This window comes from Zootermopsis nevadensis, unplaced genomic scaffold (genome assembly GCF_977971745.1).
Source record: "Zootermopsis nevadensis isolate Lab colony 2312 unplaced genomic scaffold, Znev_1.0 Znev_ptg000010l, whole genome shotgun sequence".
NCBI lineage: Eukaryota > Metazoa > Arthropoda > Insecta > Blattodea > Termopsidae > Zootermopsis > Zootermopsis nevadensis.
In genome coordinates, this window is record NW_028259142.1 from 10,618,885 (window position 1) to 10,641,783 (window position 22,899).

The 22,899-nt window shown below is 35.8% G+C and overlaps 2 protein-coding genes across 5 annotated transcripts; one reads left to right on the forward strand and one right to left on the reverse strand.

The window, feature by feature from the left end:
- Window positions 1-1,607: 1,607 nt before the first annotated feature.
- LOC110832073 (regucalcin) lies at window positions 1,608-11,863 on the reverse strand. 4 transcript variants are annotated; one of them, XM_022068712.2, is made up of 7 exons: window positions 11,652-11,863; window positions 9,341-9,433; window positions 7,350-7,513; window positions 5,929-6,141; window positions 4,725-4,940; window positions 2,919-3,031; window positions 1,608-2,340 (listed from the first exon to the last, which is right to left on the reverse strand). In XM_022068712.2, exons 3-7 carry the CDS (start codon window positions 7,507-7,509, stop codon window positions 2,110-2,112), a joined length of 933 nt encoding a protein of 310 aa, XP_021924404.1. In that variant the 5' UTR covers window positions 7,510-7,513; window positions 9,341-9,433; window positions 11,652-11,863; the 3' UTR covers window positions 1,608-2,109. The 4 variants fall into 4 exon arrangements, with proteins under 4 accessions (XP_021924404.1, XP_021924405.1, XP_021924402.1 ...); XM_022068713.2 differs by having other exon boundaries at window positions 7,350-7,516; XM_022068710.2 differs by lacking the exon at window positions 9,341-9,433.
- A 1,339-nt stretch (window positions 11,864-13,202) lies between these two features.
- Window positions 13,203-20,876, forward strand: ND-B15 (NADH dehydrogenase (ubiquinone) B15 subunit). Its single transcript, XM_022077340.2, has 3 exons — window positions 13,203-13,395; window positions 15,809-15,952; window positions 20,711-20,876. Exons 1-3 carry the CDS (start codon window positions 13,252-13,254, stop codon window positions 20,777-20,779), a joined length of 357 nt encoding a protein of 118 aa, XP_021933032.1. The 5' UTR covers window positions 13,203-13,251; the 3' UTR covers window positions 20,780-20,876.
- Window positions 20,877-22,899: the final 2,023 nt, after the last annotated feature.

The window sequence follows — 22,899 nt, forward strand, 5'->3', positions numbered from 1 at the left end:
AGTAAAGGTTAGTGCTTCCATAGAATTATGCAAAATGCTTGCTAAAGTTTCCATTCTTTTTCCCACTCAGTTTTCAGCAACTTCCAATCTTCCCATCTTTAGGTATTGCCCTTGTTTTTATAAATCATAATTTTGTATTCTGTCAAGAGTAACTTAAAGTATTCATATTCTCTGACCCTTGGAAGATTGCTTCTGATGTGAAAAATCTGTTATCTTTTCTCAGCTTCAATACAAAACCATTCAGTAATCTTGACAATGTATTTTTATCACTACTGTGTTACTGTTACATAACATATCTGATGCTGATTAAAGTGATTTATCGTTCTATATCTTGAAGGATCAAGTTTGACTTCATGATTGCTTCACACATATACCAGTTATCAAGTTAGAGGTAGAGTTTATCATTCAGAAGGTACACAATTTAAATTTTGGAATGGAGGCTAAGGCATCTTTCTTGATATTCATAATTTCATCCAGGCGAATGCTACAATAGTGTCCTAAAATAGGCCATGATTACTTCCTCTTTCTTCACATAATTGTCCTAATTTTCATTTATAATTGCCCTGTACCTCATTAAATGCTACGCCAATGGTAAATGAAACGGGATTGTAGAGTAACCATATGTATTTTTCAAGCAGATGTCATACAAAATGTAGGAAAGAAACTTCTTCAGATGCAATAAATTTCTGGGAATTACAGTGCCTGTGACTTCCGCTTTAACTGAGGAGAAACTGAATTATGTAGTTTCAAATTTATTAAATATGTTGCATTGGGATCCACATGCATGTATGCGAAAGATCACAATTAAAAGCACTGATGGATGTGTCCATCACCGTATAAACCATTGGCTGTGCATAATGTCACAGAAATAATATTTTTGTGATACTTGGTTCTTTCAGACTTTCTTAACCTCAAGTAACTTTTTTCACTAATTAGGCTTTCTGGTTATCGTGATGCTTAATATGAAGATGGATTTCTTCTGGATTATGGTTCTGTGTATTTGGTAGAGCGTTTTCTATTTTTCAGAGGTGACTGCTGCTTTCATGATCAGGGCACTCATTGACTTGTGCATCACAACAAAGAGCTGAATACAATACTGTAAGATCTACAAGCTAGTGACTCATAGTCATCTCCTATCCTACCTACTTTGTCACATTTATCACTCTGTATATTTTGCCAGTAGTTTACATAATGTCAATACTGTTAGGACACTTGAACTTATTCATTATGGATTTCATTTGTTGGGTGTACTTGTATGGCATCGTGTTGTTTAGATACAGCGTTCAAATTAGAATCTGGAGAGAGGATCTCCTGAAGTTTATACTTATTTTCCTGCAGTCCCTCTAGAAAAATTTGTAAGTTTATCTTAATACAAGAAACATATTTTCTTTGCTGGTCAAGTCTAGGATCTATGTAGCTTATATAATAGAAAAAGCATCATGAAATAAACATTATCAGAAGTTCAAAATGGGTGTCTTCTTGGTTATTGTGGTGTGTAGTCCGGTAGAAATTTTCAGATATTTCAGAGGTGTTTGCTGCCACCATCATCAGCGTAATCATTGCTCATTTTTCCTGAGCAAAGGAATAAGTTATGAATCCAATCAAGGTTATTAGAACATTTCATTTTATTTACTGTAACTCCCATGTTTTTATCAGCACATTGGTTGTTTGCTTTGCTATTCCTCAGCTGTGAAACAAAGGCTCGTCATCATTGATTTAATTGTTTTATTGTGTGTAAGCCCAGTTTAATGATGTTAGTGATCATTTCAAAATAATAGATAATACAGTATCAATAAATTGTGGATACTCTATTTCCCTCCTGCTTCAAAGATAAATAACTCTTCATTTTATATTTACAGATTTTGTGTAATTCTCACTGTAAACTACAATTATTTCCTTTTATATTTAAACATCATTAACAAGTTGTTTTTTGTAATGGTGAAGAGTAGGTTTTCTTTATGGTATAAACTTAATTGTTAAATATTATTTAGGTGAGTTTTGGTTTCAAAGGGCTAAAGTGTACCCAGAAAATTGATGTACAAGTTATAGGCCAAGGTGGTGGCGAATTCACTGGTTTTTACATTGTTTTATGTTGGAAGACACAATTATTTACAATTTGATAGGTTGACCAGGGAGCCCTTTGACTCCAAGACCTGTGACTCGGAAAGTGGCACCAGATTCTGGGTACGCTTCCTTCTGTCCTTCATTCAAGAGAATATTTCCACTGGTGACATAAAGTTCATCAAGTTGTGGTCCTCCAAAGGCAACAGATGTCACTTGTGGTGTTGGAATAGGGATGCGACTTAACAGTTTCCCACTTGCAGGATCCACTCTAATCACCTAAAACACATATAGACAGGACCCATATGATACTTTTACTGATAAATTGTTCTACTTGAATATTTGTAGATAAAATATCTAGATAAAAATATCCGTAAGAAATTAACATTCACTAATTTGAACATCCAAGGTTAAATGTACACTGTTGTCATGTGACACTGCAACCACCATCAAATTACTTGTGATAAGAATTAGTAATTTAAATATTTGTATCTTCCAAAGTTTAATGAACTTGCTGATACCAGTAAAGAAAAAAGAATAAATGTAGGACCATCTTTTTATCACTTATATGACAAGAATTATACATCCAAATTCTGCAACATTTCATTGTAAACTATTTATACAATGAATTATTCTTGGGCTTCCAGCCACGTCAAGTGGTTAAAAGGAGAAAACACCACCATTTTGAGAATGATCTTCGTCATCATCCTCAAGGTACTGAAGTTACTAACTTGGTGTTTTCTTCTTTCAACCACTTGACATGACTGGTAACCCAAGAAGAATTCATTATACTTAGTTACCATGAAAGCTTCAGATAAAACTATTTGAATAGCTTGATACTATGTTAGTCGCTTTACCTGACTCCCTCCAAAGCAAGCAACCCATAGTTTTCCTTCAATATCAATAGCCATTCCATCTGGAAATCCATCGACTTCATTTATCTCAAAATCAAAGGCTGTGCGTCTGTTGGCTGAAAATGAAAGTGATGTTTATATTAGTATTAATATAAATATGTGTCGCCCTCGGTGGACTAGTGGTTAGCATGCTTACCACTGGACCCAAGGTTCGCGGGTTCAATTCCAGCCGAGGTCGATGGATTTTTAAGGGTGATAAAAATCTGTAGCACAATTTCCTTTAGAGGGGACAAAAAGCCGGCAGTCTCATGTCGTAGATTTACAGCGTGTTTAAGAACCTCACGAGCGCGAGATGTTTCGTAAGCAAAATTCAGCGGCCATTTCTTACCCAAGTCTCTGGTATTTAAATCAGGATTGAGTAAAAATTGTGCAGGTCACTCATTACTCATAAATGCACACTTCAAGACCAAGAAACCTCTGAAACAGGAGGCGACGAAAACCCACAACCGGTTTGTAGAGCCAAGAAAACAAACAATATAAATATGTGATTCCATGTATGTCTTTGCCTCACATTCATGTCTGGCTTGATCAGTTCTGTTGCTGAGAACACACAGGTTTTAGTTTGGTTGTTTTATCATTAACTGCTCTTTTAAACTTTTGAAACAAGTAGTTCTAGGAAGAACTCATAAAGCCTACTTTCATATTGCACAAACTTCCAATCCTGCAGACCTTGTGTTGTTATATACTAGGTAATGTTAGTTTATAATTCACTAATAAAATGCAGTTTCATTCCTGAGTTAGGATGTAGGTGGTCATAAGATTAACTCCTACATAAGTCGGACATATTTGGTTGGTTGCAATTGTGACTATGCTACACACTCCTCTAGTTGTTGTTAGGTGTTCTTACTGCTCTACTATGAGTGAAAAACATGTTATGGACTTGTCTATGTCTGTCGGTCACATATTTCCTAGGAGGTAGGTAGGAGACCTGCTTGACGAGGGGTCATTGTTGCAGATAATATTTTCATTGCTGTTCCATTTGTTGTTATTCCTTGTCTTTGGCTTCACTATGTTGAACACACTTGTTGATGCTGTGGTACAGAGTATATTATTCAGGCCTCAGAGAGAGGACTCAAACAGGGCTAGGCCGCTTCCAGGGACTGAATCCCTTGGGAACAGACCCAGGTAATACCCCTCATACCCAGGCCATTCCCCAGCATGCTTGCTTTATTGGAGCCTGAACCCCTTGTGTTTCCTGTTTTTGGAGCTGTGTTACTCAGGCTTTCTCTCCTACCGGCAACCGTGACAGGATCAAAATAATCCCAGAGGCCGGGAGGTGGTACAGCATAGGATTATCACAGGGGTTAACCAAAATACAAAATAAATCCACTGCCAAATTACCAAAATGTATTTAAAAAAATATATAAATTCAAAAGGAGAACAAACTGACACAAATCCCTCAAACCTCCCAAGGCTCAGGCTCCAGTCGGGGTAACGACTAGTTACATCAAACAACCCAAAAAGCAGACCTATCTGTCTCCAAGCTTTCTCTCTTCGAATCGTTCTCTGCCCAGTGGACACACACAGACTACTAAAAAATATTGTTTTCAATTTGTAAACTATAAAAACTTTGTGGTCAAGAGTTATGATCATATCAGTGATTCAAAATGGAAAGCAGAATACTTTTGAATTTGATATGATTATAGTAATCTGTGAATATGATAAAATTTTGTATAGTGAGAAGGAGTAATATGATTATAAATTGGATATTAACATTCTTATAGAAATTTATAAAACATGGTTACTTACTAATTTTTCCACTTTCAGCATCAAAGTCAAAAGCCTCGACTTTCCTTGTTAGGGAATCAATGTAGTACATTAAATTTAGGTGTTCATTCCAAGCCAGTCCATTTGCAACTTTTATTTTTGTCACATGTTTTGTTGGTTTCCAATCCTTAGAGAAGCTGAAAAGTGACCCAACTGGAGGAAGGTCAGTTATCGAACCTGTATCTGGGCCCAAAGATCCTGTTAAGAAACAGAATGATGTCTATTTTATAAGCTGAAGCAAGATAGAAGTGTACATGTGTCAGCTATGCAACCAATGTTACTGAATAATGATACAAGTGTATAACATGCGATAGAAATCAAGCTTCCTTCACTTTTGTATACATCTGGAATTGGCGCCTTCTTCAGAGGCCTGAAGATATGAAAATTGCTTATTTAGGGTTCACTGATGATCAAAGTACATGGTAACCATTTCCTTACCAAGTTATTTGCTTATGGGGACTGTCGATGTTTCTACTGCATTCTGGATTTCAGAAATTCTGTTGAATCTTGATCTCTAATAATTTCACCTTAGAGAATGTATTTTATTGCATGTTCACCTAACAAATTCAGAAAACCAATGCTTCTTGGAAGTGAGTAATGTGGGGGAGTGGACAAAAGAGGCCATCTGCAAATCTATTAGAAGCACTACCCTTTTAAAAATAATATTATTACTGTTGAAAGGTGACTGTCAGTGAATTTACCACACTAAACTACATCATTATAAATGAGTGTTAGAAAATTAAGCTGTGAACTTCATGTGAGATCATTATGCATTTCATGATTTTAAAGATTATCTTATTAAACCCATATTGTTAATATATGATTTTCCATTTCATATAGTATCAAGTTGAGTTCATTGCTTGGTGAAGGCTACTATCAGGAATTTCAGCATTGTTTTATTATCTACATTTGGAGCATTAATGACTGATGAATGAGTGCCAAGCTGATAATATAAAATACATTATATAACATGTATCATATCAAATATTTCCAGACTTTTAAATTTTGAAAAGCTAGGAAAATGTGAAGTTCAGAACAGGTAGATACATTTATATATTATCATATAGTGTGAATATTAATTATTAATAACTGAAGAATGGGTCGCCTAAGTAGCCTAAGTAAGTACTATAAATTCAGTGCATATTAACAGCATGTTATGCATGATACATCTGGCTTCATTCCATACCTGTCCAGAGTCGACCAGTAGGATCTGCCTTGCCATCATTTAGCTTATTACCCTGAAGTTCTTTTTCATTGTCAACAGCACTAACATATTTCACATCTGTAGGAGTGCTGCTTTCACCATCCCATGTCAGTATAGCAACATTACGCCCTACAGTAATCACGAACTTGTCTTTTGTCCCTTCAAGTGGAATGACAAGTGAGACATGGACACCATCTGAAAGAATCATAAAAGTGGAAATGACTAATCATGCAAGACATCTCATACATCATATTGATTATGTGTTATTTTTCCATGCGGTTCAGGATGGGCAGGATGAGGTCAATAAACCTAAGTATTGGTATCACTGATTTGACTTATGGCCATATTATTTAGCAGGACTGGATTATGATTTTGGGCAACTCAGAATGTTCTTACAAATATTATTTAAAGGATTGTCCAAACATTTATACAAATTACAGTGGCATACATATTTGAAGGATTATTCAGTAATTTAAAAGAATTTAAGAATAGGACTACATGGTAAATATTTTGTTGGAGTTCCTTAATGTATTCATTTTCACACTGATCTGTATAACTGTCATAGAAGCAATAATTGCTACCAAGTCTAAAAAGTGATGTAATGAAGACCTCTGTATAAATGTACATCGCTGTGGAAATTAAGATTAATTTTATTTCTGGTTTTGCAGGTATGTGTCAGCATTTCATGCAGTGATTTTAAGGTTTTGAGGTGATTCTATCGCTAGTTTTATGATTTGTCGTGATATAACTTTTGCCACCCTATCCCAGCGACCCTTCTATCCAGTGGTTACCAGGGACTCAGTCCCTAGTGGTCAAATGAGCTGAATGCTCACTTCAGTACTGGAGTTAAGAACACATGGAATTTTATTTCCACTTTATTTTTAAACTGTATAATGAATGATATTGAATGTAAAGAGAAAAGTGTAGCAGAGGATCATAAAAGCTGGGGGGAAAGAATAGAAACATTTATTATGAAGCAGAACGTTTCAAATTGTATCAATCTGCCTTCAAAGCAGAAGAATACATTAATGTATGATGTAACAATACTGTAGCAAGTGAGAGAAGTGTAAGCTGAATGCAGTCATGCATTCCACTTCAAAACCACAGTTTCCATTTATATTATTTTTGAAATTTTGTACCTCATCCATTTTGATGTTCATTTATTGCATTCACAAATATACTGTTGACATAGGTAATCAGTAGACATATATTGACTGCCGTCATGTCTTCCTGTTCAGTGCCACACACACTTTAAGATTTTGGGAGATTGGTGTGTCCTTGGACAGATAATGGTATGATTTTTGTTCCTGATGCTGTGTCGTGAGCATTTACATAGTACATCTTCTTTACATTTTTGTTTATTGACTAATACTTCTTTATTATGGAACAGTAGTGACACATACCAATTTTCACTGCTGTGTGTTTATTTGTGGCTGGGACATACTTGTGGACTGTAGGGCCTTTAATGTCAACATAATACAATGTTTCAGCATCGTGGTCCCAGTGAGGCCCTTCGCCAAGGCTCACAGGTGCAGATATTTTTTCCACTTTGGGTCCAGACATCTTCCTGCTTAATAGAACAGACATTAAAGACAGTTCTGACATGTAGTAATACACCAAAATTGTTACTACTTTATGCAAGTATTTTGCTCAGTCTAATTTGTTATCTTCATAGTATCTGTTGTTCTGTGACTGAGTTTCTTTTAATGCATTCACTACTTTGGATTAGCTGTGAAATTTCTCAAGATCAGAGTGGTCCTGATATGAGCATATACTTTTACAATCTGAACAAGATATTTTAGGTATAATAAAAAATGTAATCTTGTCAAGTAATTGAAGCCAAGTCTCATGCAGTCTGCTAGAACTTCTTTAACTTTAGTACTAGGCTGCCCAGGCAATTAACCCTGGTGCCCAAAGTCATAACATGGCTGGCTTCAGTCTGCTGATGCTATAGATGTCAAACAACTGAAGAAAACTACTATAGTAACATGTAAGTTATTTACCTGAAGATGGCTAAATAAGGTCAGAACATGTATATCATCATCATAGCATAAAAATGTGCTTTTTGTAATTAAACACTTAAAGGAGTAAGCAGTGCCAATAATATAATGATTTTTGAGTTGCATAATGACTGATGAAAAATACATTTTTGTTCCAAAAAAGTGCAACAGGATGGTCTGTTATTTTGTTTCTTGTGCAGTGTTCTGGATACAGCTAGTGATCGAATTATATTCAGAAGCACAAACTAGTATAATTAGAGGCTTAGTACAGTGAACTTGGGGAAAACATAAGCAGGCTTAAATCTAAATATCATGAATGTATTTAAGCTTGTTGTGAACTAAGTTAACCTGTTTATTTGCACTAGAAATTAGTGATTCTGTTTCTAGTTTCTGCAGTAACTAATGTAGCTTGCATCTTCTGTATATGTCCTTCACTTCATAAATAAGAAAACTCTTCTTTGACTAAGTACAGTCCATAATCTTTCCTGATTTTTTTTTTTGTGAGTTTGGGTGATTGATTGACCACATATGAAAACATTTATAATCAGCTTGAGCAGTTACTGTTAAACATTTTTACAGAAATGTTTATCAAATATCATCTCACACCATGACATTTAAAATACATGAGTGGAGTGATATTTTGAACTTTTCTATATCACCCGCAGGTTTACATATCTTTGCATGTTTGTGTACAGCAGTTACTAACATTTATCATCTGCTATCAGTATTTTGTTGTTATTTTATTTTTTCTTGAAGCTTAACATGCAGTTTTTTTTATCACTTATGTAAGAGTGATGGTTTTATCATGGATGATGACATAAGAAAGTCAACTGGATTCATCTGGATCAGGATTGGGACCAGTAGCAGCCTGTGTTAACAGTAATTAATTATCATATTTCATAAAAGGCAGGAAGTATTTTGCTAGCTGAACAAGTACTGCTCTTTGGAATAAGTCAGATATATTCATTGTTCTTAATTTATTGTCTCTGTTGTGTTTTCAAGTTGTGAGTGTGTTTTATCATCTTAAATGGCAGTAGGTCACTACAGAGTATATTTTTAATTGTGAATAATGGAATTTTGGTTGAAGTATCCCTTGAATGAAATGGACGTGGGAAGATAATATTAAACTAGACCATATGAAAATGGATTTAATGAAGTGTATTGACCAACTCAGTATTGGTTGATGCTGATTATCGGTATTTGTAGTATCTTATGATCAGACCCTCATACTTGAAAATTCTTCAGCTGAGATGTTGACTCCTTGCTCCTTTTGATAATAGAGTTCTCGTAATAAAGGAATATAGTAAATTTAAGAGAGCAGTGCCATTTCTTATGTTGTAAAATGTAGCTAAATCTTAACCTTTATTGGATGAGAACATGATATATGAACTTACTGAATTCTGGGGCTGCTGGCTGAATTCAGAATTCAGGGTTAATGGTTTAGCAGTATGCTGATGTGATGCACAGTCATCAGAATTGTATGTAAGCTATAATGCACAGATAATGAAAGTTAAAACTTAAATACTCCTCCCCCTCAATGTAGACTGTGTAGCACACCACACTACTGTCCACAGATCACGAGAAAAACCCTGCTGAGGGAAGTCGTTTCTGGTGCGGTGCAGGCGGAATGTTACTTATTAGCTGGACTAGAGGGCTGCTATTGGTGGGAAGTGTGATATATCAGAGTTTTACACTACTACAACAGACTGAAAACATCAAGCCATTACGAGTAGCGTGTAGTGAGTGCACCTCTAATGTGTTCTGCGGGTGTTGCGATAATATTCTAGATTAAATCACTGTGCCGCTGTGTGGTAATCTTAAAGCTGTACATATTAGAACACATGAAAGCCTGTCGTCTGTTGTTCGTTCAGTGGTTGTGGAACGAATGCTTTTAGGATTGGTCATCACTCACCGCGAAATCTTGTGCATGCGCGTATATCGAATTCCTGGCAGGGATTTTCTCCTGATCTGTGGACTGTAGTATTTTACTGGGTAAACACTAATCCATTTTTCAGGTAGTTAAGTGCTCACAGGAACTAAGATTCCAGTTGGAGTAGTTTAGTTAGTATAGTGTCTGACTGAAAAATTCAAATACTTGGGGACGACACTAACAAATCTGAATGATATTCATAATGAAATTGAGAGCAGATTAAATTCAGGGAATGCTCGCTACCATTTAGTCCAAAATCCTTTGTCCTCCCATCTCATATAAAAACTAAGCATTAAAATATAGAAAGGTATAATAATGCCAGTTGTGCTGTATGGGTGCAGAACTTGGTCTCACACTTTGAGGGAAGAACATGGATTAAGGGTCTTTGAGAACAGAGTGTTGAGGAAGATATTTGGACCGAAAAGGGAGGGAGATGGACCATGGAGAAAACTGCATAATGATGAGTTTCACAGCCTCTACTCCTCACCTGATATTGTTAGGGTGATTAAATTGAGGAGGATGAAGTGGGCAGGACATGTGGCATGCATGGGGGAGGGGAGGGGTATTTACAAGGTATTGGATGGGAGGCATGATGGGAGGATACCACTGGGAAGACTAGGCATAGGTGGGAGCCTGACATTAAGATGAATCTTAGAGACATAGGAATCGACAGATGCAACTTGCTCAGGATAGAATCTGGTGGCAGGATTTTGTGAATCGTTAATAAACCTTGATGATGGGCCTCTGCTTCTGTAAGACCCACCCAGCCTCCTATCCAGCCAGGCTATGACACTGACTACTCATCCCTATCAAGTGCCAAGGTCAAGAATGATTAGGAGCTGTACCTCCTGGAACCCCCCCCCCCCCCGAATTGCCTTCATTGTGTGTACCGGGGATATCTTTGCTTTTTAGAAGCTTAGATTTAGACCCTGTGCCATGTGAAATTTGTGGTGAACATATTGACAACTAACACGGTGCCTGAAGTGTTACTGTGGAAAATTTAAGAAGTGTTAACATTTTCTTATCATGCTATCTGGCCGCAAAGCTTATCATAGGTCTGATAATCTGACAGATAGGCTTGTCATTGAATATCATGGAAAGAAATATGATCCCTAAACCCAAGAACATTTTTCATCTTATAGGGAAGAAAATGGTCACCCTTGGTGGACTAGTGTTTAGCATGTTCAACACCGGACCCCAAGATTAACTGGTTTAGTCCCGGCCAAGGTAAATGGATTTTTAAGGGTGATAAAAATCCGTGACACAACTTCCTTCGGAGGGGAAGTAAAGCCGACGTTCCCATATCATAGATTTACTGCATGTAAAAGAACCTTATAAGCATGAACGAGATGTTTCATAAACAAAATTCAGCAGCCAAGTCTCTTCTGATTCTCTACTAGACGGCTGTAGCAGACAAATCAAGATTGAGTAGATATCGTGCAGTGGCAGTGGGCTTGTCACTCACTACTCAAAAATGCACACTTGAAAGACAAATAAACCTCCCACATGGGATAGGGCCAAGGCTCCATTTTGGACTGTTGTGCCATAGAAGAAGAAGGGAAGAAAATGTGCTACTTTTAGAACAATATGTATTCCATGAAATTTAATCAAGATAATATATGGTACACAAATTTTTATATATCATACATGTGTCTGTAATAACAGTTTGTTGTATGATGACAGAAAGAAATTACATTGTGACCAATGGTACTACTCAGTATATATTTCTGGGTTTAGTGGAAACAGACACAAATAAAAATTAGATGATCACTTACCAGAGGTGATGTAGTGAATGTACTCAGGTGTGGAGTTTGCTAACAAGTGCAATAGCAGGTGGAGTTGTTTGTTGCTTTTATTGCATGGTGGTCACTTGCTTTCTCCAGTGATGTTCTCTCCTATCGCTTGCTTTACTCGTCTCATTAGTGTAACTGCTGCTTATCTACTAGGGCACATGGTGTCAGTCAGTTCATTACTTGTGGCTCATGATTACAAACTGAGTGGCTGGATCAAGTGAGGACTAGATAACGTGTTACTGTAGTTGCATCTTCCAATTTTTAATTGTATTTGAGTTAGGGAATGGGTCCTATAAAAGAAAATATAATGTTCTCCATTTAACTGTGTAGTGGTGGTTGTAAGAAATCATGCTATGTGAATGTATTTGCTTAGACTAAAGAATAAATATGTGTTTAAAAGTTGGATGCTACACATTTAAGAGGGCATGTAGACACACAAACAAAATATAAAATGTAAATAGCGAAATACTTAAAGTTGCCTCTTAGTATGTCAGTGGATTATTGCTCTTTATTATCTATTTCTTCTTCAGAATCCTTTTGGTTAACTGCATGTTTGTGTCTGTCCATCCTTTCCATTGACGTTAAATTTTAATTTCTCTCTTTTTATTAACTTGTGATGACCAACATCCTGTTGAGAGACAATTCATCTTCATACTTTTTAATCCATATCCTTCATAATATCAGAATGGCTGTCTTGCAAATTTCTGAGGTGAAAAGTGTACTTATGCATTTTCACTTAAATTTTGCATTAAGTTAAATCATTGAATAGCTTTGTTTTCTTCAGAGGATGCATGGTAATTAGAGGTTTTTGATTCCAGTCAGATTATGGCAACAGAGGTGTTGGAATTGTTTAAAACAAATTAGAATAGAATTCAATTTTTCACATATGATTACAGAATGACCATTTATAAAGTTGAAGTTCTCACATATCCATGATTCACTGCTATGCAACTAACTTTAACAAATTTGTACAGTATTCAGTCATGGTGTTTCAATGATGGAGGTTATGGAACTTCTCAAAAACTTTCTTATGATGGTTATGAGTGTGGTGATACTGATAAAATTGGTTTACATACGTTTAGTTATAAAAGCTGTGGAAGTTCCTCTGCAGTGTCAGGAAAAACATTTGTAAAGCTCAGATTTCAGTTTCTCAAAGTGGTGGGTATGAAGATGACTGTCTTCTGGCATCCTACACCATGTGGTCTGGTATTAACTGCTCTGGCGTTTCAGATGTGCTTTCTGCCTCCATCATCAGGGCATCACCCTGATGGTGGCGAAAGTAAGCAACTCTGAAACTTCAGTAACTTTCTACCAAACAGCACTGCACAATATCCAAGGCGATAGCCATCTTCAGATTTGTAGAGTTTGTTATTCTGTGTTAAGATTGTAAGGTGGTTAGGGTTGAAGATGTTGGGTTGTGGTGTACATTGTTACCGATCGAGCTTCTGGTATAGGCTGCTACTTTAGTTTGATACTAACTGTTACCGCCAGATCGCTTTTATTATAGGTTCATAGCTGTGGTGCATTGCCAACCGATCTGTATGTTGATTATCAGTTGGTATCTGTGTTGTACGGAAAGGATATGGCGGATAAGCAGTTGGACGTTAAACCGGCTGAGAAAAGAGCTGTTGAAGCATATTCAAAAAGGAGAGTAGCATTGCGTGAGGAATATATTAAGCAGATAACAAATCCTCATAGGCATGGAACAGGAGAAGGTGGAATATTAGTAAGGAAAATCTGTCGTGCCATATTTAATCTTCATGAGACATAGGTCATGTGATAATTTTTCTTCCGTTTCGAATAGAAGTACAGATCGTCTTCACGAAATGTGTTGGTTTTCATAAATCCATATTCAGTCACATTTTGTATTATGTAACTATAAATCTACCTGCTTGTATTGGTTACCTGAGCGTGTTACATGGAAGCATACCTAAGAACTTAAAGCTTTTGAGTAATAACGGGATGTAGAATCATAGCTGTACTTAATTGTATTGTTATGGGGCAGTGAGATGTATTCAGACTTACAGATTCAACCTCTGTGTTTTACTATTCTCAAAACGTGCCTTAGCTTAAGATTATTTTTGATTTATTGTAATAGTTTGAATAGGGGACCTAAAGTTTATAATGGGCTCCATATCATAGTGAAGCCTTATATCTACTTTCACAAAAATTTTTTTTGCGCATTTGTTTGAGGTTGGCAAATACAAACCACACCAGAGGTGGTTGAAACTGAAATATGAAACATCTGGTATGGGACATCATTACCTTATTCTCGGACTGCTATATTTTTGCATAAGCACTCCTTGGCCTTCTAACTTAGTTTTTGCCTTGACCACATGATGTAAAATCTTTCCTAATTTATATTCAGACAAGTGGTAGAATTCCTTGGTGGATCATAGTGTTTCTAGGCCTCTACCTATACAAATATGTGATTTGAACCAGTGATTACATTGCTTGAACAATTAATAAACATGTGCACCTTAGAATGCATGGCTCCCAGGTTTGGTCTAGTCAGTTTTGTGTTCATACAGAATGTTTAAGCTAATCAGTCATAGATAATGCCTGACTAAAAATCAGATCGTCAGTAAGTTTACTGTCCAAGAACGTGATGTAAAAATGGTGTACTTTGATTTCATCCTGTGACGTCAGAGTGATAAATCTTCTATGATGAATTTCTACTTGTAATTGCATGAGCAATGATGAGGCAGAATTTTCTTTGACTTAGACAGTCATAATAAAGCTTTATTTCTGAATTTTCATTCTTCATAGTCATAATTGCAACAACTCTTGTTAAGTTTACATACCAATCATGGATTTAGTTATAACTAGTAGTGTATCTGGGGGAGGGTGTATTTTGAAAAATATTAGATTAAGATAACTATTCTGTTTGCACAAGTTTTGGCTCCTTCATAAAATCTTTTACATCAAAAATTTTAATGAATAAAATTCGGGTGTTAAATTTTCAAGTTATGATAATGAAGTCAGAAGAATATCCATGGTTGTGCATGCACAGATTTGTTCAACAGACAAAAACCCTGAAGTATGGTCATTAAATGCCTGTTTCATCTTTGTTTCAAATTCTCTGTTTTGACAACTGAAAAATTGTGTCAGTTTACACTTCTTTAATGCCATAAATATATTTTACACTCATTGTAAATAAATGTATTTTCAAGGTGCAATGTACATGTACTGTTCATGAATATGTGACAAGCCATTGCAGAAAATGATTTTGATAATCATTGCATGATTTTGCAGAGGCTTGGTGTTGTGCCCATCTTTCTTGACTTTGATTGTGCCCCTACACCATGTTGAATCCATACAAAAATATGAGTTTGATGACATCTAACCTATGATGAAAATTTTTTTTATTCTTGTACATACCATACATTTCCACATCATAAATTATTGAATCCATTTGGGACACCCTGATGATGGAGGCAGTTAAGACCTCTGAAAGGTTGATAAACATCTACCAGATTACATTACAACCCAGAAGACAGCCATGTTTGTACCTACCACCTAGAGAACCTCAAGTCCTACTTATGACAGCCCTAGTATTTGCTTCATTCCCTCTTTTAAAAATTTCATTTTTAACTGTGGTTATAGTAAAAGAAGACAGAATTGTGTAATATGTCTCTCTCTCTCTTGTGGGGGGGGGCCCCTGTCACTGTGGCCACCATTAATAAATAAAATGAGTGTGTTTCTTACTGGACTGAAAAGTTATCTAATGATCATCTGGTGTATTTCTTATGAAACAAAATAGTTCCTTTTAATATTAGTAGACTCTTTTGCTTTAATTTTAATTGGTAAATACATGGTCTGTTATGAATTATACTTACCTCCTGTGTTGTAATGAGTTAGTTCTACTTGTCAATTGAGATTGCTAAATTCTTTAACTTTTTCATTGTCTGATATTCAAAATAACACGTTTCGGAAACTGGATCTGTTTTTCAGAAATGTGTTCTTTGAATACCAGACGATGGGCAAAGTGTATCTCTTTTATTTGCTGTGGCATTTCTTTTCATTATTAACATGTCTAGGTTGAAATTAAAATTCTTTTGACATTTTATTGGAATTAGCGGTTATCTTATTTTGAATTAACACATTTAACATGAAGTGACATATTTTGTGTTTTTCAGTTTGACTCGGGGATACAGAGATTCATGTCCATGAGGGCAACGGAATATGACCACTTCAAAGCAACTCCCAAAACTTCATTGTATGGTTTAGGCTTCGTTGTGATTCCCATCATTGCATATGGCTACATGTTGAAGAGTTCTAGGGTAAGATATTCATGATATGAAATTAACATATTAAAATAAACTATTATAGTAGTGATATTCAGTAGCACTTGTGACTGAAGCATGTACTAATCACATGTACTCTGATTGGAAGGAACAAATGGGGAGGGGGCACAGAAACATAGAACATATTGATGCCAAATGTAGCACTGGAACATTGGTTTCCAGTGAATGTCAATTTTTTTGTTGCATGTATATTAATGCAAATAAACAAATACTCATACTGTTTTTTAATTTGTGAGCTTAGCTATACAAATCCACAACTTTCTTCTGTATCAGAAAATAAGGTTACAACACAAGGAACAAGTGTGAACTGACAGTGTAGTTTGGCTGCTGATACTTCTGTCATACAGCTTCTGAAGTGGACCTCCTATGCACTGATTAGTCACTCTCAAAGAGCAGAACTCATCTCAGCCATCACTTCTACTGAGAAACACTATAACAGGAGGACAGTTTATCATTCGACCAGGTTTTACTCTCAGATTACTGTGTTGTCAGTAGCTACTAAGAACAGCATGTATTTGTACATTAATCACTTTGTATTCCAGACTTCACGTATCTCAAAGGGTTTTCTTATACAGTATTTTCTGTAAAAAGCATATAATGACCAAAAAGGAAACACCAAAATGATGTAGCGTAGCAATCCTGCTTTGCTTTTGAAACTACAATGGCACTGTTAAAACTGAGCCCGTACACAACTAAATTTGTACAGAATTTTATGTTTTCAGATTGTGTTTAACCCTTGAGGACCCACAATAATTATACAGACCACATACTGTACCAATCAGTAGCTCTGCATTTTGTTCACAGTTTATGGATTTTGTATGATTCACAGAATAAGTCTAATGGTTATTGCAGTAATCGTTTGATTTGTAGACAGTTTGTATTCTTAAGGTGCCAGACCCAAAGTTCCCACACCATGTGGCTCAACGTGTCATTGAATCTCCCTAAGCGTGAGGCCGGGGGCGGCTTATACGGTAGCAAAAGTGTTAGAATGGTATTTTCTTAAGATTTTATAACGGAGTCGGCACATTTTTACCGACTCCGACTCCACCTAAAACTGACTCAGACTCCACAGCCCTGATTTAAATATCACTTAGACGAGCTTCAACTTCTGAGGGTTACGTAACCTCATAAAATGTTAAGCAACCACTGTCTAGAGTTCTCAGTTTAGTAAATCGCCTACCATACAATAAATTAAATTTAGCCATCAGGCTGATGTGTCTATAATTATTATCTCAAGATGTGAGGCCTCCTGAGAAACGGAAAACTGGCACTTCGAGGATTGTCTGTAAAGTTGTGGAAGTTATTTTGACTCCATGGGAAAAGGAAGTAGTGATTTCTTAGCTGTGATCTGTCAGAGTGTATGGCAATGAAACCATTTTTATGACACTTGGCTCATAGATAAACTGTTCTCTCTGTATGTTTACATCTGTACTGAAAGCCATTTAAAATTATATAGGGTGGTAAAATTAGTGTTTTTTGTTGCTAACTCGGCTATTTTCTATGCTAGTGTTAACAGAAAAACTTATTGTCATATGATTCATCAATCCCTGCACAATTTAATTAGTTGACTGATAATATCACATGAGACTTAAAGGCATCACCAGAGAGTATGACAAAGTCATAACATAATCATAGCTAATAAATCCTTTGAAATGTGGTCAGTTTAAAATATTTGGTGACAACAATACCAATCAAAATTGCACATTCATGAACTATTGAAGAACAGATTAAGTATGGGGAATGCTACTATTCAGTTCAGAATCAGCTGTTATCCCATCTGATATCAAAAAACAGAAAGAGTCAAATGTAAAGTAAAGTAAAGTTTGTCCTGCTACGTGCCGTATAGGCACTTGGAGTGAATGGAGGTATAGCTCCTCTCTTCCTTTGACCTCGGCACTAGATGGGGGTGAGTGGTCAGCATCACGCCCCGGCCGGCTTTACCCCCGGGAAAGGACCCCGGTACCCATTGTAGAGGAGGCTGGGTGGGCCCTAGAACTGGTCTGGATGCAGAGGCTAGAGGAAAAATCCTCTGCCCCCGTCGGGGATCGAACCCCGGCCGTCCAATCCGTAGCTAGTCACTATACTGACTGAGCTATTCCGGCTCAGAAAGAGTCAAATGTACAAAACTGTAATTGTAACTGTTGTTTTGTGTGTGTATATATGCACAGGGTTGCATGCGTGTAAATCTTGGTCTCTCACATTAAGCAAAAAAAATCAAAGAACACGTATCGAGGGTGTTTATAACAGGGTGCTTTGGAGAATATTTGAATCAAAAAGGGGTTGAAGTGACAGGGGGCTGAAGAAAATTGCATCATGAGGAGTTTCATAATTTGTACTCTTCACCAGTGGTCAAAACAATATGCATAAGGTATGTGAGTAACATGTACAGAATTTTGGTAGGAAGGCCTGCAGGGAAGAGACTAGTCAGAAGACAGCAAATATGGAAGGTGCATATTAAAATGCCTTGGTAATCAGCATGTAGATTTTGCAGAGCAAAGGCAGACTTGGCCATTATTTTTATTTGAACAGTATGTGCATTTCCTTCTCTTCGACACTGCCCATAGTTTCTGCATTCTTTCTGGGGTCTTAGAGCTGGGACACAGATAGTACTGTAGTTGCTTTATGGTCCACATTTATTGAACTTTGACACAAGATAAGTATTGTGTTCCTTGTGACTTTTTATTTTTTAAAAGTTAAAGGTTATCAGAAGCACACTAATGCATTATTTCATTACAGTAGTTTTGAGTAAACCTAATTTTTCCCATGGAAACATTTGTTTTGTTATGATGAAAAGTAGTATGTGTGTTGTCTTTGAAATATGGTCATGGTGATTGATTGATAAATTAAACTGTACTGTAGCAATTAGTGAAGAGTGAAGGCTGGGGAAAAGTGGTGGAACATGAATGAATGCTTTCATTCACACATTGGTCAATATTGTATTTAACTATAAATATTTGCATTGTTTGCAAATGTTACATCTCCTGTAGTGTGTTCTGGTAAGAGAAATTTGATAAAAATAGCCATATGGCTTTCATAAATACTTGTTAAAAAATTCTGTGATAATTTTGCATGCCAAGTTTGCCTAAGAAGGATTTGCAATATCTGAAATTTGGTAATAATATATTGTAATTTTATTATGACGGTTACCAGTAGAGGCTTGCATATTTAAATTCACCTGTTCCACAGGAAAGTGAACATGATCATACTAGAATTTTATTTAGGATGTTCTCATTATAAATTCCCTTCATATACCAATAAATGAGAACGCTGCCTTTTTGTTAGAGTTTTTTCTTTAACTGGATTTGAAATTTTAATTATTGCAACTGCATAGTGTGTGTGTGTATATATATATATATATATATATATATATATATAGATAGATAGATCATTTATTTTAACATATCTAGCTTTTTGAGGTGAAAAGTCATTTAAATATATTTAAAATCACAGTACAGTTTCAAAGAATAATTTTTTTATTTACTTGATTATTCAGTGATAAAAGATCCCTTCAATCTTCAACTGTCATCTACAGAAGCATACTCATTTATTTAGTGGTATTTTATTTGCCAGTTGATGTTGGCCATACTGATAATTTACATTGTCTTCCTTTTTTATACATCTCATTAAAGTGTAGTACTGTGAAACAAACTTACCATTAAAAAACATATTTGAGTCAAGTAATATAGACTTGCTTTTAGTCACCCGCTAGAAACATGTTTTGGGTAACTCCAGCTTTCAGGGTGTAGTCATGCTGTGTGTTGAAGCTATTCCATTTTGGTGGACATTACGGGTACCATCTTTATGGTGACGTGGCAGAGGGAATGGGACAAGATAGCAACTGCGTTGTTTGCCAAAACATTGGGAAAGCGTAAACATAAAACGCGGCTAAATAGAGTTGAATTCTTGTCACTAGGATTTCATGGCTGGAGTTCAGCTTTGGCTTTTGGGTGTGAGCCACGTTGAATGTTGAGAATTATCCAACATTTCAACAACATTGCATCCTGGACATTTTGCCCAAGAGGAAAGTTGTAACTGTAATTTAGAACATGCCTTAAATCAGTGGTATTCAACCTGGGGTACGCCAAGTCATCTTAGGGGGTACATGAAATTTAAAAAAAAAAATGTATATATATTATTTTATGATAAACACTGAATAATCAGGGCCAGATTTAGGGTTAGCCACAGGAGAACCGGACGTAAGGAGCACCATTTTTTTCTCTCCTTTATGTAATTCTTATCTGGGCGGCAGAAACAAGCTCAATCATCTCATTAACAGGTCTGAACCACATTAATTAATAATTTATAAAATATTTAAACATATTATTTTGCTTTGCTAAAATACCTTTGTTCCTTTATTAATTTTTATATGATAGACAGTAATGTTTTTGTTATTTAATAGCTTGATTTTCCTTTTCCTTATTTAAAACTTATTATTTAATACATTATTTTGGATTTAATTTATTTTGTATGTAGATTATATACTATGTATAACTTGAATTATACAACAACTTTGGGGGTACGCGAAGGTTGAATACCACTGCCTTAAATTATCAATAATTCAGTACTTTATAGATGATTCGAACATTATTCTTTATTTATACTGGATTTTAGAAGGCATTATTGATATTAACTACAAAAACAAAGCTGTACCTTTTGTTGTGTAAAGAGACTAGAGTATGTACAGCTGTTGTTTGTAAATGTACTCTAAATGAACTATTTCTTCTTTTTGTACAGGATGCTCAAGAGCACAAGTACCGAACTGGTCAAGTTGCCTACAAGGACAGACGTTTCAAATTTGTTTAAATTTTCTTTCAGATTGTAGAGAGATACTTATGTAAGGCTATGTTTTGTTGCACCATAATAGTGAAAGTATTATCCAAATAAATACATTTCTTCTGTATGATTGGTTTGTCAAAGGTTACTTATGATAAGATCAGATTAGAGTCACTCTGACTTTTGACCTTTGTACAAACATTTGGCATACTCTAACATGGATGGGGAGAATATTGATCATATTATCCACATTGAAACATTCTCTGAAGAGTAAAAATTTTTAATGATCAACAGAACAGAACTTTAGAGGAAGAAAATTTAATACCAGAATAATGTAGCTAAGACTAAATATGAGCACCCTCACTCCTTGGGTATGTGAATCAACAAGTTTATGTTATAATAGTTCAAAGGAATACCACAGCCACAATACTGTGGCACTGAATGAGTTCTTGTAACGAGTAAAGTGGGTATGACTTTTTGACATCTTATTTTTACTATTGTCGGTATGATGTCTATGCATGCCATGCCTTTTCTACAACTTCACTGAAGTAGATATGACAATCTTCAGCACGGCAGTAACAACTAGTATGATCAGACCGTCCTGAATTTGAATCTGTGCTAGTTAACATTATAGTAGGGCCTGTGAAAAGTACTACTGCAAGATATTAATGTAGTGGTGGATTATAATGGTGATACTGATCAAATATGAAAATTCTGACAGTTAAGAGAGTCAGCTTTGATGTTGAAGATAAGTCAATAAATAACGAAGGTTGACATGGAGCAAAGTACATTGGAAAGTTCAGCACTGAATGATAACATTTTCCACTTAGTGACAAATCATACCTAAATGTTGATTTAGGAGCCACTTGAATATTGTGAGTTGTCAGTTATACCTGAGATTGACAAACTAATAAGCACAGAAAGAAAGTGTCCATGGTGATAATGAAATAGGAAATATATTTGACTTATGAGTTAATGCTGATGATGATTCTAGAGTTCAGTACCAAGACATCATGAAGAACATAAGTTCTTTTGTTCATCTACAGCAGCTCCATACATAGAGCAAGAAGTACAAGTGATAGTATAAGCTTACACAGTTGCCCTCAGTGGACTAGTGGTTAGCATGCTCACCAGTGTACCCAAGGTTCAAGGGTTCAAACCTGACTGAGGTCAATGGATTTTTAAGGGTGATAAAATTCCTTATCACAACTTCCTTCAGAGGAGAAGTAAAGCCAGCGGTCCCATGTCGTAGATTTATGGCATGTAAAAGAACCTTACGAGCATGAACGAGATATTTCATAAGCAAAATTCAGCAGCCATTTCTCACCCAAGTCCCCTGATTAACTGCTAGATGGCTTGCAGTCAAATCAGGATTGTGCAGAGTTAGTGGGTTGGTCACTCACTACTCACAGATGCATACTTCAAAGATTAGGAAACCTCTGAATAGTAGACGACCAAGACCCACAAAAGCTTATACAATGTTATCATTGACTCCGCTACAGCAGTGTGTTTATAAGTTTGTTTATTGACCCATGTATTTGCCAAGATCTTATTTTGTTTCATTTCTAAATACTAGACTTTGGTCAGGACTACATAACACACGTGTGCATCATTCAGCAGTACATCTGTGGCCACTATACACTGCAACTGACATTGTCAGTGGCTTGGTTATTAAGTATGAACTTAAAAGTGTTGAGTGTTTCGATTAGGAAAGAAAAAAAGTAAAACATCTTTTATGCAAAAGCTCTATAGTTGAAAATATGTATATACAAGATCTGATAAAAACTGGTTTTGTAAAGAGTTTTTGTTTTACAATTTTGTAGTAATAACAAATGACTGCAATACTGAATTTTAAAAGAAATACTGAAGTTAAATGGCTGTTATAACAGACGTCTTTTAGATACCCACTGTAGGAGTGATAACCCAGAAATATACCGCTTAAATGGTTATAACCCCCTTAAATGAAGTACCAAGTGATCCAAGGGAGCAAACATCAAAATATGTTATCCTCAGTCATAACTGAAACTAGTCTGAAAATGTAATTTGTTGTTGCACTTCACATCTTTCAGGACTTCATTGTGGTTTAAAATGTTTTCTAAAATTGTTTGTGAATTATACCTGTGAGAGGCATAGGGCTACATTGAAGCTTT

Bases quoted from the DNA above. Each gene is read 5' to 3' on its own strand.
- LOC110832073 (XM_022068710.2), bottom strand. From the start codon at position 7,509: ATGTCTGGACCCAAAGTGGAAAAAATATCTGCACCTGTGAGCCTTGGC. The intron at 4,941-5,928 runs GTATGGAATGAA...GTTTCTTAACAG, and splicing joins TACTGGTCGACTCTGGACAG to GATCTTTGGGCCCAGATACA. The intron at 3,032-4,724 runs GTAAGTAACCAT...TTTCATTTTCAG, and splicing joins TGCTGAAAGTGGAAAAATTA to CCAACAGACGCACAGCCTTT.
- ND-B15 (XM_022077340.2), top strand. From the start codon at position 13,252: ATGGCGGATAAGCAGTTGGACGTTAAACCGGCTGAGAAAAGAGCTGTT. The intron at 13,396-15,808 runs GTAAGGAAAATC...TGTGTTTTTCAG, and splicing joins CAGGAGAAGGTGGAATATTA to TTTGACTCGGGGATACAGAG. The intron at 15,953-20,710 runs GTAAGATATTCA...CTTTTTGTACAG, and splicing joins ACATGTTGAAGAGTTCTAGG to GATGCTCAAGAGCACAAGTA.